Genomic DNA, 16,083 nt, shown 5'->3' with positions numbered 1-16,083 from the left:
GGGTGCAGGAAATCAACATGGCACATGGATACATATGTAACAAACCTGCACATTGTGCACATGTACCCTAAAACCTAAAGTATAATAAAAAAAAAAAAAAGAAATCTAAGTTATAATATTCTCCATTAGGTTGCACATAGATTCATTTATCTTGTATCTGGCTTCATCTTGAACCCTGAGAATGTTACTTGACTAATTTGTGTCTTGATCATGTCATGGTGAGATATTTTGATTTAACCGTTTTACAAACATCATTCTGACTGCCCAGTGAAAAATGGAATATAAGGGAACAAAGATGGAAGCAGGCAGAATAGGTAGAATGCTATTGTAAATAATCCAGGGGAGAGATAATTATGTCTTGCACCAGGCTGGTAGCAGAAGTTGACATGCGATCAGATTCTGGATATATTTTAAGAGAGTACTGATTGTATTTGCTTCTGTTTTCTGTGTGGCCTGAGAAAAATAAATAACTGGCCACTGATGTCAGAGTTTTTGGCTTGAGCTACTAGAAGACTTGCTGTTTACTCAAATATAGAAGAGAGCTTTGGAGGATAAAATCAAGATTTTGGAGATGTTGAGATGCATTTAAGACATCCAAGTGACTGTGTCCGTTAATCAATTTCATATAGCGTTGAGTTCAAGGAAAAGATAGGGAAGGAAATATGAGTTTGGGAGTCATCAGTATATAGATGGTTTTTAAAGCTGTTAGAATGAAATGGGCGAGATTACTTACGGAGCGAGTTTAGATGAAGACATCATCCAAAGACTGCACCCTTGACCACTCCAGTGTTTGGGAGTTGGAAGTATGAGGAGGATCAGGCAAAGGAGCCCAAGAGAGCGCAACCAGTGAGGTAGGAGGAGAATCAAGATAGAAATCAAGTAAACTAAGTCTATCAAGAAGGAGACAGTAATCAAGTGCTGATAGGTGAAGTCCGATGAAGCCTAGAAATCCACTGGATTCAACAATTTAGGTGTCACTGGTGATCTTAAGAACAGTTTCAATAGAGAGGCAGGAATGAAAGCCCAGCTGGATTGGAAATCAGCAGATACAGATAGCTCTTAAAAATAGCTTTGCTATAAAAGGATGATAGGAAATGAAGACACATTAGTAAGTGGATGTGGGTTGAGAGTTTTTTATTAAAATGTGTAATATAACATGTTTGTATGTTGTTAGAAAGGATGTAACAGAGAAAATTCGACAGCATCAGAGAAAGAGGATATAATTGTAGGATAAGTTGATGAATAGGCAGGAAAAGATGTGTATGTTGACTAGTGGAGGGGTTGGATTTGGGAGCAGAGATAGCTCATTGTAACAGAAGGAAAGGTGAGGCATGGCTACAGAGGTAATAACTGACAGTTCAGTGTACTTACTATGTGCCAGGTTCTATTCTAAGCACTCTCCATTTGTTAGTTAATTTAATTGTTGCAGCAGCTCTCTGAGGTAGGTATTATTATATCTTCCTTTTAGAGATGAGAAAACTGAGGCATAGCTGTGTTAGGTAGCTAGTGTAAAAATACAGAAAACATAATGGCAGCAACTAAGTAACTTGCTCAAGATCTCACAGCCAATAAGTAATTTGCCCATGATCATATCAAGTAAATGACAGAGCCAGTTTTTGAATCTAAACCACTCTGGTTTTAGAGCCAGAACAGGGTGTGTGTGTGTGTGTGTGTGTGTGTGTGTGTGTGTGTGTGTGTGTGTATGTGTTTCTGTTTTCTGGTTTTTTTTTTGAGATGGAGTTTTGCTCTTGTTGCCCAGGCTGGAGTGCAATGACGCGATCTCGGCTCACTGCAACCTCCACCTCCTGGGTTCAAGCGATTCTCCTGCCTCAGCCTCCCAAGTAGCTGGGATTACAGGTGTGAGCCACCACGCTTGGCTAATTTTTTGTATCTTTATTTTATTTTTTCCTCTTTTAAAATTTATTTAGTGGAGTAAATCCCTTTTCCCCTGGGTAGAGGGCTGATTCCATTAATTTTTTGCTCACATTTAGGTAACAGACTGTACCAATATCACTTTAGGTCAAACATGGCACATGGATACATATGTAACAAACCTGCACATTGTGCACATGTACCCTAAAACTTAAAGTATAATAATAATAATAATATAATAATAATAATAAAAGAAACACAAACAACCAAGGAACTCTATCACATAGGTTGTAGTTGTTCCTTCTTACTCATTTCACTTTTCTGAATCAGCTAACCATTTACACTAAAAATGATAACACAGAAGGAAAGGGAAAGACAGAGAAAGTCATAATTCCTTTTTCTTTCAATCTTTCCTTACTCATTGATAAGCCCAAGGTAGAGAGTGTTGGTAGGACGTACATGTATCAGGAAGTGGAATAAAACAGTGGAGTTAGTTTTGGACACTGTTTCCATGGTTCTATACATGTATGTCCCAGCTGCAAAATGCAAGCTATATAATTTCAGTAACTGTGCATACAAGTTAAGTGCTTTTACATTTGCTTTGAAAATAGGCATTGCAAAATGTAAAGACGAACAGTAAAATAACACTAATTTAATTTTTTTCTTAGGATGACATTAAATAGCAAAGAAAAATACCATGTAAAGTTGAGACAGACTGTGATAGACAAGAAAAAGCTTTATATTTGAGTACTTTTAGGGACGTATTTTTCCTTCTTTTTGAACAAGGGACTCTACATGTCATGTTTGTACTGGGCCCTGAAAATTATGTAGCCGGTTCTGACTGCATGTAAAGACTGTATTCTTTCCCCTTAATTCCCTCTGCCCCTGGAAAAGTCAAAACACAGCGAGCTGGGAAAAATGGAGGAATATTATAGGGGGGGAACGACAAGGCCCTTCCCATTCCAATACAACGGGACCTGATGGGAAAAAAGAGAAAATATAACATTTATGTTTTGATGGTTGGGAAATGGACATTCTAATGTTTGAACTGAGATTACTTTTGACCTAAAGTGATATTGGTACAGTCTGTTACCTAAATTTTTTGTATCTTTAGTAGAGACAGAGTTTCACCATGTTGGCCGGGCTGGTCTTGAACTCCTGACCTCGTGATCTGCCTGCCTTGGCTTCTCAAAGTGCTGGGATTACAGGTGTGAGCCACCGCAGCGGCCTAGATTAGTTTTTATAAGAGCATGTAGAAGTTCTAGTGAGTGAGTGAATAAACTAGGAAAATCGATACCCTGGCCCAGGCAGTACTTGAAGCTTCTAGTCATGATTTTGAAGAGAGATTATGAGAATGGCAGTATGGTGGGTAAGAAAACAAAATATTTTGATGACTAAATAAACAGCCAAATAGAGATCTCCACTCAGTTTCTAAAATGCAAGATTTACTACTTGCTTCAATATAAATTTATGAGGCATCATCTTAGACTCTTAGAGATACATAGAAAACAACATAGTTTCTACCTTTGAGGTTTATAATCAATGTAGTTGGGAATGCATACTCATAAGAGATTATTTAATAAAGTGACTGAAACACTGAGGCTGTTTCACATTTCTTGACCACTTTTTTCCTGTAAAACAATCACTTCATTCATTCATTCAACTTTTAAATCTTAATCATCTATTCTTTCTTAGGGACTTTAACAGACACTGCTGATTTAAAGATGAGTAAGGATAGTTTCTACCCTCAAGGTTTACCATGTTATAGAGGCATGTAGACCTTTAAACAGAAAATTGTGATATAATCAGTAAATCCTTCTGTAAGCATTGTAGACCCAATGGAAATTTTTGAATGTACACAGAAATAAAATAATACAATGAAGTCTCATGTGCCCACTGCCCAACTTCAATAAAGACAATATCTAACAAATTTCTTTAAGCTGAGATTCCCATTGGGTTTTTTTTTTTTTTTTTTGGAAGGTAATATTGGAGTAGGAAGAACATTGATTAACAGAGAAACAAATTGGGAGGTAATTGCATGGGTTGATGATATTTATAGCAAACTCACTGGCCCTATGTACGGAGACGAGGCTCCAAATGGGAAAAGACTTTTGAGGTAGAATTGACAGGGTTTCTCAGCTGAAATTCAGTGTACATTTTTTTCAGAAATAAAATATTTCTAATAATATTTTTATTAATGGACTTTAGGAAATCGTTTAAAGGTCTGAGGGAACTGTTTTAAAAAACTAACATAATTGATTCTTAGACCTTTAGAAAACTTGTTGGATTTTTTACAATTCAAATTTTTTTTATTTGGGCCATTATTATAATTATGTCATGATATGAAAAGGGTAGCATTTGTGTAAACTACGGAAGTATAAACTACTAAGTCTTTTATACAAGGATTGTCAATTATTTTTAATTGTGCTCAAATTTCTTTTTGAAACATTCGATTTAGAAATTTCCTAAGTCTTGGGAAAAATAGGTAGGCATTTATATATAGACATTTTTGTGATTTATGTAGGTAAAGCACCTGTCATGTGGAGTCCTACACTTTGTGCTTTGGGGAAATATTTTTTAAAGTTAGGATACAGTATGTATGCTCAGTGAAATTTTAAACGTGTTTGAAAATATTTTGAACTTACTCTTAAATAGCTAGATCATTCTATTAAAAAAGCAAGACATGAATAAAGTCAGAATTCTTATAATTAAATGCACTATCAGAAAGATGTAAAGGAAAAACATTTCAATACTAATTTGAAATCATTAGAAAAAATAAAAATAATATAGAAAAGAAAACTAAGAACAGACTGTATAAAAAGTTCAGTACTGGAGGTCTTTATAACAGACTGGAGATAAAGGTGTATTGAAGAAATAACTACATGAAGAAAGCACATGAGCTAAAGAAAGAAAGGTTGAGAGAGAGAGAGAGAAAACATTTGGGATAGGAGAACTTGTAAAAACAAAACTAAAAGTGGTAGCAAGATTTCTTTTATATGTTGAATATATTCAGAATGGTAATGCTGATGATTTAACTATTATTTAAATAAAGGATTAGGCAGAATAATATCTGGATAACTGCTTCAGGTTTTTTTTTTTAAGACGGAGTCTCGCTCTGTCGCCCAGGCTGGAGTGCAGTGGCACAATCTCGGCTCACTGCAAGCTCCGCCTCCCGGGTTCACGCCATTCTCCTGCCTCAGCCTCTCCGAGTAGCTGGGAGTACAGGCGCCCGCCACCACGCCCAGCTAATTTTTTGTATTTTTAGTAGAGACGGGGTTTCACCGTGGTCTCGATCTCCTGACCTCGTGATCCGCCTGCCTCGGCCTCCCAAAGTGCTGGGATTACAAGCGTGAGCCACCACGCCCGGCCAACTGCTTCAGGTTTTGAGATGCATGGAAAACTTGAAAAAGTTTAAAGACAAAAATAGAGATAGTGCTTACTGTGAATACTTAGCCATAAGTCAACTTTTAGCAGGAAGAATATGCAGGAAGATTTTCTAACCAAAAAGACTAAGTGAACATTGGAGGAAAAAAATTGGTATTGGATTATTACATCAAGTAAAGTCACCTTCAAATCGGTCATTCTTTTTTATTGAATGAGAGAAAATTGATACATAGCCACCTACTTCCATCTCCTATCAAAATTTCTGTAATTCCATTGGTGACTTTTCAGTGGTTACATTCAATGACTTTTATCCCCCTCATCTCTTGCTTTTTCTGCTGTTTTGGTTAGAAATAACTCTTTCCCTTTGAAATTTTATCCCCCCAATAGACACCTTTAAAAGTAGAGTTCTTTTATGCCTAAGTAGTTTCAAGAAAATCCTCTTTGAAAGCAAAGGAAATCCACTAGATGAGTCCATGACATTTTTTTGATCCTATTAAATTCAGTGAGAATGTTTGCTTCTAAAAAAGCATTCTTTTTTGTTTAGCTTTAGTAATTGACATATTAATTTCATTTCATAATTATATTCATTCACTTACCAAAAATGTATTAAATGCCTTTTATATGTGGGGCACTGTTTTTAGGTGCTTAAGATATATAAGTAAAGAAGACAAAGATTCTTGCCATTGTGGAGTTTCTATTCATGCATTAAAACCTAGCCAATTGCCGGGCGCGGTGGCTCACGCTTGTAATCCCAGCACTTTGGGAGGCCGAGGCGGGCGGATCACGAGGTCAGGAGATCGAGACCACAGTGAAACCCTGTCTCTACTAAAAATACAAAAAATTAGCCGGGCGTGGTGGCGGGCGCCTGTAGTCCCAGCTACTCGGAGAGGCTGAGGCAGGAGAATGGCATGAACCTGGGAGGCGGAGCTTGCAGTGAGCCGAGACTGCGCCACTGCACTCCAGCCTGGGCGACAGAGCAAGACTCCGTCTCAAAAAAAAAAAAAAAAAAAAAACCTAGCCAATTACTGTATGATTAATAGATATTTGATTTATGTATGACTTTAAAAATAATTGTATTAGGTATCCATCTTGTTTCTAGGATAGAGTTCAGCATGTATCATAACTAGTTGCCTATTTTCAAGTTCCTGATAGCTGCAGTTAATGTATCAAAGCAATGGCAATGTGTAATTACATTTTAATCAGAAATATTGAAAGCAATGATTATTTTTATACATTTCTGTTTTATTTATTTGGATCTTCTCTGGTCATAGATATATACTAGCAGCATCTGGCTTAATATTTATTAGTACTTCTCAAGTGATAGGGTGCTGTATGCAGTATAATTGCTGTACTGTTACTTGGGATAACCAGTAAAATAAGGCTGTTAATTAAGCAGTGTTATGAGTGACCCAGTTCTTTTTAAATGTAAGTCTCTAAAGATAAATAGTGCTTTGATTTTTAAGAGAGGAGAAAAGACATTTTCATTATGCCTGGCCAAACAAGTGGCTGAGGGTCAGCTAGAAACTGAATGTCAATTGAGTTAGATTATATTATGGTAAAGTATTCATTGGGGACTGTTGACTATTAATCTTAAGGAGTATGTGTATGTATGTGTGTATGCATGTCTAGGAAGAGATATTCAAACTTTAAAATATAGTTAAATCATTATATTATTATATATCATTATATGAAATATCACAGTTAAATCATTATACAAAATAATCTGGGCCAACCGAATATTTAATCAAGCTGCTTGTTATTTTCATTCTGCCTACAATGTTGGAAATATGTTGTAGTAGGTCCAGTGAATGTTAGGAGGCTATTGCAAAGGTCTGGGGAGGATAAAGTTGGTTGCAGTTGAGATGGAAGTGCATGAACTTTGTAGAAGTTGAGAAAATAAGATATATTGGACTTGGTGGTGGATTAGTAATAGATGATGGGGCAAAAATAATTCCTAGGTTTCCAGTTTGGGTGGAGTGTGGTAACAATTTCTGAGGTGGAATACCCTGGAAAACGACCAGGTTTAGGGAGAAGAAACTGAGTTCAGACTTGGGCATACTGACTTTGAGCTTCTGGAACTTGGGATACATGTTTATAGGTGATAATGCCTACAGACGAGAATGAAAGAGAAGGGCAAGAGTAAAGAGAGAGAACTTTAAACCCTTAAGAGGTTAATAGAGGAGAAGCAATCAACAATGGAGTTTGTGAAGGTGGATAAAGAGGTAGTGCTTTGTCGCTGAAGCCAAGGGAAACAGATTGGTCAAAGTGAAAGGACTGAAAATATGTCTTGAATGCAGTGGGGCATGGAGAGAAGTCATAGATCATTTAAGTGAAAATTTTTCAAGGAGAGTTGCAGAAGCCATGTTGAACTGAATTGAGGTAGGAGTTGGAGGGGAAGAAATAGAGATAGTGCTTCTATACCAACTCTTGAAATTTGTTGCACAGGGTAAGAGTATGATGGAGAATTACGCATGGCATTGAAGAAAGGATTTTTTTCAATGTTCTTAATTTTTAAATTTTGAGACAGGGTTTCACTCTGATGCCCTGGCTGGTGCGATCTTAGCTCATTTGGTCTTAACCTCTGAGGCTCAGGTGATTCTCCACCTCAGCCTCCCAAGTAGCTGGAACTACAGGCACATGCCACCATGTCCGGCTAAGTTTTTTGTATTTTGTTTTTTTTTCTAGAGATGGGGTTTTGCCATGTTGCCCGGTCTGAAACTGGTCTGGAACTGGTCTGAACTCCTGGGCTCAAACGATCTGCCTGCTTTGGTCTCCCAAAGTGCTGGGATTATGGACATGAGCCACTGTGCTCAGCCAAGAAAGGATTCTTTCACATGGAGTTTTAATTAGTTTAATTTATTGGAGTTTTAATAGCTGTAGAGACACAGTGATGACTTGCTGATGTCTATATAACATGTAACATATACTATATTTAACTACTTTGGATTTCCCTTACATGATATTATAAATTATTGGACTCATAATTCAGAATATTCTGCATTTAATTTGAGAGGAAATGACCTTTGCTCTTTGTACATCATTGCTTTTAATTAACCCATTTTTCTATACTAATACCCTTAACCCATATGTTTTTCCTATTCAAAAGTATAATCAGAGCCAAACATTAAATTACCAAAAGATCCTTTTATGACTAATCCTGGCTGTCTTGTGGCATAATATTCCTTGTCAAATAGTTTATTCAGGTGGAAGTCTTCTGAAGAATAATTAATACTCTTCTTCTACTTGACATATTTTGTGAAGCATAATTATCTATGATGTTTTTCCAAATTAACTAAAATTATGTTTTAATTTAAAGTCATGAGAGAAGTTTAAAGAATTGAAATGACTTCTTGTGTTTTATGATTATAAAAGAGTTTAAAATCATTATAAATATTCCAAACAGCATAGGAAAATAAAAGGGCTACTTTCCCTCTTGATTCTATTACACAGATATTTTGGAGTATATTCTTCCATATTATTTTTCTATGCATGTCTAAAAGCAGGTTTCAAAATAGTGGTTATGTAAACTAGCACCTATTTACTAATTTGAAACTTGCTTTTGTCACTTGGCAGCATAACTGTTATTTTAAGGTATGGTAGCATGTTAAATCATATAAACTCTGCCTTTCTCTAGTTTATTTTTGCTTCAAGCCCATCAGTATTATCAACTTAGTTTCTCTAACCCAACAATACAAAAGCTTAGCTAGAAAAGGCTAAAAGAAACCATTAAATCTGATGGTTTACTAAAATTATTAATGGGATGAGTTTACTTGAACTTGTTTCAGTTGTGGAAGTTTTAGTTTTTTTCTGAAATAGCCCAATTATGACAGTATGGGGAAAGCAAGGAATATATTTTCAGAAGAAGGTATGCCAATACTGGGGTTTGAGCTAGAGGTAGAAGAGTGTGTATAATCTAGTGAAGTAGGTGGGAGGCCAGTTTCAGAAAATAGACATTTGGATTCTATGACTTTTGAGGCTCAAAACTTGAAACCAGAGCCTGGGGTGTTAGATCAAACCAGAGTACATTGTCAAGGTTTGGAGTCCCAGTGGTTGCATCAGAGTCAGCTCTAAGAAATGAAAAGTGAGCGGCAAATAGAAGTAAAGTCTGAGCAAAAAGGCATAGAGTATAGTTCCAGATTCAAGCTAGGCACCAGGAAAAAGATGACAAATGAAATTATATTCACAATATTGAGATATGCAATTCAGTTTCTTGGTCAGATGGGCATAGTAGCATATTTACTATGTTGTGATCGTTGATTTTAGGAGGAGAGATCTTTGCCTTTGTTCTGACGCTGCACACCTTTGGGATGTGGTAAAGCCTGATAAGTATATGTTGCTTCCCCAGCAAGTTGGAGTTGTTTTGTAGGTTCTGGTGATTGTAGGAAAGGGTTAAGTCCTTCCTTTAATGAGCACTTGCTGTTGTAACAAGTCAGGGAGAGAAATTCAGACATGTAAACAATAATGAACTCTTCTTACTAGAAAACCTATCTTAGGTCGTTTTAACTTGGAGGTTCATTGATATCTAAGTTTATGCTGGAACAAAGAATTCCAAGTTAGGTCATCAAGAGATAGGGCTTCCTGGAGGACCTTGGAGTCAGGATGTGGCCGCCACATAAAACTTGACTATAATATGTATGCCTTATGCCTTCTATACTGTGGAGCCTGTCCTTGGTACTTGGCCCAGCTCAGCGTGGCCTCAGAGAAGTGGGTATAGTCAAGGTGTGATAGGCCTATGATCCGTTTTCAACATCATTTCCTGAACCCTATTTCCTACCACACATCATTGTTCAGCTTGCTGTACATTCATTTCAGGGGATTCAGATGGTTCTTTTTATGCCTTGAAATGTTGCCTAGCAATATATAACTGACACATTAATTATTATGAGTAAGTCCATAGGATGATTTTTAAAAGTAAATGGGAAGAGGAAAAAGCTTTTCCTAGAGGTAGAATTACCTAGTTCACCAAAAAGAAGATGAGATCAAGAAAAAAACTGAAGATATAACTGAGCTTAAGCAGTACTATTGTTTAATGCCCCCCCCGCCCACAAACCGTTTTCTCTTGACCCAAGCTTACACTTTTATATAAACTAGTATACTTTTCATAGCAACAGCAGTTCAGGAGTTGTAAAGGGAGTGTGAATGGATTATTTTCTTGTCTTCTCAGGCACAGTAACCTTGGTGCACGACCGAAAGGGCTGTCTACTCTGGTGAAGAGTGGTGTCCCTGAAGCATTGAGGGCAGAGGTATGGCAGTTATTGGCAGGCTGCCATGACAACCAGGCAATGCTGGATAGATACCGAATTCTTATCACAAAGGTAGGAAGTTCTTTTCATATTATTTTCATTGGATGACCTATTAAATAAATCCCAGTTTTCACAGCTCCCATAAGCCATAAATGCTTTGAGCTTCTTCATGAATATATTGAGGTCGTGAAGTCAGTACTTCTACCTTTTGTTCTGAACACTTGTGGTGGTAAACAATGCACTTAGTCATCTATGAACACTGTATGCCTTGGTTTTTATCTTTTCATTCAAATGATTTTATAATAGCTGTTTACCAAATTGGAATATATTTATATTTCAAGTGTTTTCTAACTTTTCAATTAACCTTTTTTAATTGTATGAGATTTATATAGTTATAATCATACATAGTTACTCTAGTATAATTTTACAATAACATTAAAATGAAATTAAAAATTCTTCTGTGCTTATGTCACCTTACATTTAAATAATGTAGATACTTGCCCTTTTTCTGTCAGGGGCCCTTGGTTCCACTGTAAATTCCTTTGCTTATGTCTAAATACCTGGTTTTAGAGCATAAGTAAAGGTAGGTGTTGGTCTTGACCCTGTACTCACCACCCTAGGTCTCACCACCTAATTACTTAATCTACTCTAAATACTGTATTTTAAAATAATAGTAAAATTTTATTTTTTCATTTAAAAGAACCTCTCCTCGGCAGGAGAATGGCGTGAACCCGGGAGGTGGAACTTGCAGTGAGCCGAGATCACGCCACTGCACTCCAGCCTGGGTGACAGAGCGAGACTCCGTCTCAAAAAAAAAAAGAACCTCTCCTCATAAATGAGATTTTTACAATCAAGACTTTGTTCCTCAGACTGTATGAACATTTAGAACTTTTTATCTGCTGTAATTTCTTTTTACTTTTCTTTCCTCTTCGCCTCCTTCCCTTCCATAAATATTTTCTGAGTGCCTAGTATAATTATCACTGCTGAATTCAGTTTTTTTTTAATTTAACTTTTTTTTTTTTTTTTTTTTTTTAAAGATTGATGGCCTCTACATTGGAATATGCAGGATGATCCATTGGTGTGTGGGAAAAAATGTCCAAAGTTCCATTTGTATTTCTTTTAAATAAGTACACCAAAGGATACTAAGCTGTACTAATATTTGGTGTGCCATAGTACTGAGGCCTTATGAGGTCCTTGGGTCCAGTGGCCACTGGTCCCACATGGTTCAGGAGTGACCTTAGGGAAGAATAGAACTTGCACACTTTGGAGGAATAATTGTGGGGCTCACACTCGTATATCAACTTCCAAAATATTATAGGTTTCTTGCAGTTTGCATGTGTTAGATTAAGTGGATTTACAGGTTATCTAGGTGTAACTTAATCCTCATAAAATGTGTGATCGGCTTAAAAAGATTACTATCACAGGATGCTGCATGTCAATTTTTTTTTAAATTTAATATGTTCCTTCAGGGAAGAATTAATATTATGATAATGAATGACAAAGCAACTACTTTTGGAAACAAACTCATGTTACAGAGATGGACATTTTGAAACATGGCAATTTAAACACCTCTGTGATTTTTTTCATTGAAATAACATGCATCACTATAAAAACTCTTACATCTTCACACTTAAAAACCTGGAATCAGAAACTTTAAATATGTTTAAAACTTATACAAGTAGTTGCAGAGAATTTGGAACTGATTGTTAAAAGCATATAAACACAACACCTTCTGATTTGTTCATGTGAATATCTAGAAACTGGTGTGGTGGCATATGCCTGGAGTCTCAGCTATTGAGAGGCTGAAGTGGGAGGACTGCCTGAGGCCAGGAACTTGCACCTGTGACTAGCCACTACACTCTGGCTTGGGCAACATAGCAAGACCCTGTCTCTAAAAAAAGAAAGAAAGAGTACCTAGAGAAAGTAGATATTTCCTAGCCAAATTTCAACAAAATGATTGATGAGTGGGACTGAAAAAATGATGTACGTCTACTTGGGTCTGTGGATCTTTGTCTTTTTTAGTATGATAACAAAACCATGAATCAAAAAATTGATGCAGAAACAAGTTTTCATTGTTGTTTTATAAACTGCTATAACAAACATATTAAAAATAGTGACCCATATTTTATGATTATTTTTATAGAAGATGTTTAGAATAGGCAAACCTATAGAGACAGAAAGTAGACTAATAGTTGCCAGGGGTTGGAGGAAAAAGGAATTGTGGGTCACTGCTAACAGATATATGGGGTTTGTTTTTAGATGATGGAAATATTCTGGAATTAGATGGTGGTGACAGTTGCTCAAGATTATGAATATACTAAAAACCACTGAATTGTACACTTCTAAATGGTGAATTTTGTTATGTTTAACACAATAGAAAAATTTTACACACAAAAAGATCCATATTCAATATTGAATAGTATTTTATAGCATTTTTAATTATCTTTTTTACATCCTATCTAAATTTCTGTGCTTTATAATATATTAGTATAGTAGTACTTGTACATGATAAATATATATATGTTAGATATTTATGCCTAGAAGTTTTTATCGATGGAGTATCTGATTGAAATTTTCAGAGATCATAACTCTGGGTATCAGATTACTTTTTCATGTAAATAATAAACTAAATTATATACTTTTATTGGCTGCCATGGGGTAGGAGGTAACTGCCATACCCGTTTTTTCACTAAGAGGCTTTCATAATTCATACCTTTAAAAATTTTAAGGGAAAAATGTAAAGAATACCATCCCATGATATTATCTATGAATTCTTGATAAACAGTATATGTTCATATAGTGAGAAAATTTTTGTCATTTATACCAAGCACCATGGTAGTTTTAACTATACAACTTGCAAAAAATACTTTAAGATCAAGAGATAGGGCTGGGCTCAGTGGCTCATGCCTGTAATTCCAACAGTTTGGAAGGTCGAGGTGGGAGAATGGCTTGAGCCCACGATTTCAAGACCAGCCTAGGCTACATAGTGAGACCCTGTCTCTACAAAAAAAAAAAAAAAAAATTAGCTGGGTGTGGTTGCACATACCTGTGGTCCCAGCTGTTTGAGAGGCTGAGATGGGAGGATTGCTTGAGCCCAGGAGATCGAGGCTGCAGTGGGCTGTGATTGTGCCATCAGACTTCAGTTCAGCTAGGGTGACAGAGTGAGACCCAGTCTCAAACCACAAAAAACAGAATGGCAAAAATCATTTTCATTGAATAAAATATATGGAAGATACTTGGAGGCTGATAAATTACATTTTTTAGATTTCTTCCCTCTGGAGTTCTAGCTGTGATTTACTTTCTGCCAGTGAAGATTGCAGGGAGGCAAAAGCCATATTTTCTCTGGCAGTGTGGTTGGCAGATACCTGGGCTTCACCAGTTATGAGGTTTTTGCATCTGCCTCTGGGCATTTCATTCTCAATCACTTGCCTTCACTCTGGGGTTCCTGTTTCCTGTGGTTTCCTATCCTGAGTGGCCACAGCAACCTCCTGATTCTCTGGACTATAGCTGTGGTGACACACCTAAAGAGCTGGAAGGGCAAAAGACTGCTACAGCAGGATGTTCAGTCTTCAGTCTTTTGCCCTTCCAGCTCTTTCAGTGTTTAAGGACCTTCATTCCTGCATTACATCTTTTTTGAAATAGTTTACCTGATTAAACCCTGTCTGATACACTTGGCATATATTTGTCTACTTGTTGTCACAAGATGGCTTTTCTACATCCAGCATTACATTTAGAAAAGAAGAAAAGAGAAACAAAATCTACTCCAGGTAGCCAAACTTGAGGCTGAGAACCCAGTCCTCCAGACTGCCAGCTTTGTTCAAGACTTCTGACATCAGCCACAATTTGGGGGTTCTTAGTGCCACCCTAACTTCAGACCAACTAGCTTCAAACTTGTAGATCCTCACAGACTTCCTCAGGTTTGATAATTTGCAAGAATAACTCACAGAACTCAGTAAAGTGCTGTACTTAAAATTGTAGTTTAGTGTTTTTTTTGTTTGTTTTTTTGTTTGTTTTTTTAGTAGCAAAAAGATACAAATCTGAACCAGCCAAAGGAAGAGATGTATAGGGCAGAATGTGGGACTAGGAGGATTCCAAATGTGAAGCTTCCATTATTCTCACAGATGTTACCCTCCTGGCATTATCCTCAAGGGCTCATTACCTGCCTAGCATCAATATGTAGCAATATACACTTGGAGTATTGCCAATCAGGAAGCTCACCTAGTTTTGGTGTCCAGAGTTTTTAATGGAGCTTTATTACATAGGCATGATTGATTGGATCATTACCTACCTGGTAGAACTCAATCTCTAGGCTCCCCTTCTTTCCTCCCCAGAGGAAAAGAAGGTAGGGACACAGCCAAACCATATCACATTGGGGCTGTTGTGTGGCTCAAAGCCCCAGTGCTCTAATCACATGGTTGGTCTTTGTGGCTTGGCCAGCCTATGTCATGAGTCTTATTCTTAGTGTAAGCTATCTGGGGGCTTACCATGAATCATCTGATTAACATAAACTATCAGATGTGGTTAGAGGGGCCCACCACAAATAACAATCCTGTTATTCAGGAAATTTCAAGGGTTAAAAGGTTACCGTCCGTGGGTTGGAAAAAAGGCTAGACCTCTCTTTGGCATTTCTGAACCAAGTCTATCACCCTTTTAAAGAGTTTTTCTTAAGCACCAAACAACAACTCCATTTATATATTCTTGACCAGGATTCTGGCTACTATCTTCATGGAAAACTAGAAATGTTTTTTTAAAGATAGACACATTGATTCACCCCTCTACCCCCCAAAATCTAGGCTTTTTGTAAACAGGAAAGAGAAAATAGGTACTGAGTAGAGAACTACCTTTCTGTTCCCCAACTGCCTCTTAATAGTGACACTAGTTGAGATCTATTATGGAATGAATTATTCTCAAAATATATGTAAACTTAATTTACTTTAGAACTGTAAATATTTACTAATTGCCACTTGAGATTGATTAGCAATGTGTAATTCAGTTAGTATAATAAATATTTTCACATTCAGCTTATAAATCTATGACAACTTAAAGTTTTTAATGTTATTTCTATTGTTAATACAGTTATCAAAAACATTTTCATACAAACAATATAGAGATGTATGGCTCTAAAATGAATAATGTCATTTTTTCTAAAAATGATTTTTTCCTTTCACTGTCCTTGGGGTAGCAATGAGATAACAAGTGCCTGTAGCCAAGAGTGTATGTAGGTACTTTGGTGGTGAATACATCTGAGCTTACTAGTCACTAAGTGGAAAGGGCATGAACACTCAAGAGGATTTTCTGTAAGAAGTGCCTGCATATTTGGCACTTGTTGGTCATGGTTCAGCAGCTGTTTGTCCTTTCTTTTGGTCCAGTTAATTTTTCCTGTCTTATTAAGGGAATGGCAAGATTTCAAGGTTAGTTAATGAAATGGTTCAGCTTGAACAAACAATTGCTTTATAAAAACTCTACCAGAGGCCTCAGATTACACAGGGAAGAAGGAATGTGAAGTATTTTATATTTGTCTGTTCTCACACTGCTATAAGGACCTACCTGAGACTGGGCAATTTATAAAGGAAAGAGGTTTAAT

The 16,083-nt window shown here is 36.6% G+C and overlaps 1 protein-coding gene across 5 annotated transcripts in view; it reads left to right on the top strand.

Annotated features, from left to right (window-relative positions):
- The window catches only part of LOC116473207 (rab GTPase-activating protein 1-like), a 435,590-nt gene that overhangs the window by 148,961 nt on the left and 270,546 nt on the right, over positions 1 to 16,083 (top strand). For all 5 annotated transcript variants that reach the window (XR_009214608.1, XM_058443073.1, XM_058443070.1 and 2 more), the window contains one exon: positions 10,421 to 10,571. Coding sequence is in view for 4 of the 5 variants with exons in the window: in XM_058443073.1 (XP_058299056.1) it covers positions 10,421 to 10,571 (151 nt within the window). In the remaining variant the exon portion in view is untranslated. The remainder of the gene's footprint in view (positions 1 to 10,420; positions 10,572 to 16,083) is intronic.

This window comes from Hylobates moloch, unplaced genomic scaffold, assembly GCF_009828535.3.
Source record: "Hylobates moloch isolate HMO894 unplaced genomic scaffold, HMol_V3 SCAFFOLD_8, whole genome shotgun sequence".
NCBI lineage: Eukaryota > Metazoa > Chordata > Mammalia > Primates > Hylobatidae > Hylobates > Hylobates moloch.
Note: the sequence above shows the minus strand (reverse complement) of the source record. Positions and strands in the feature narration are given on the sequence as shown.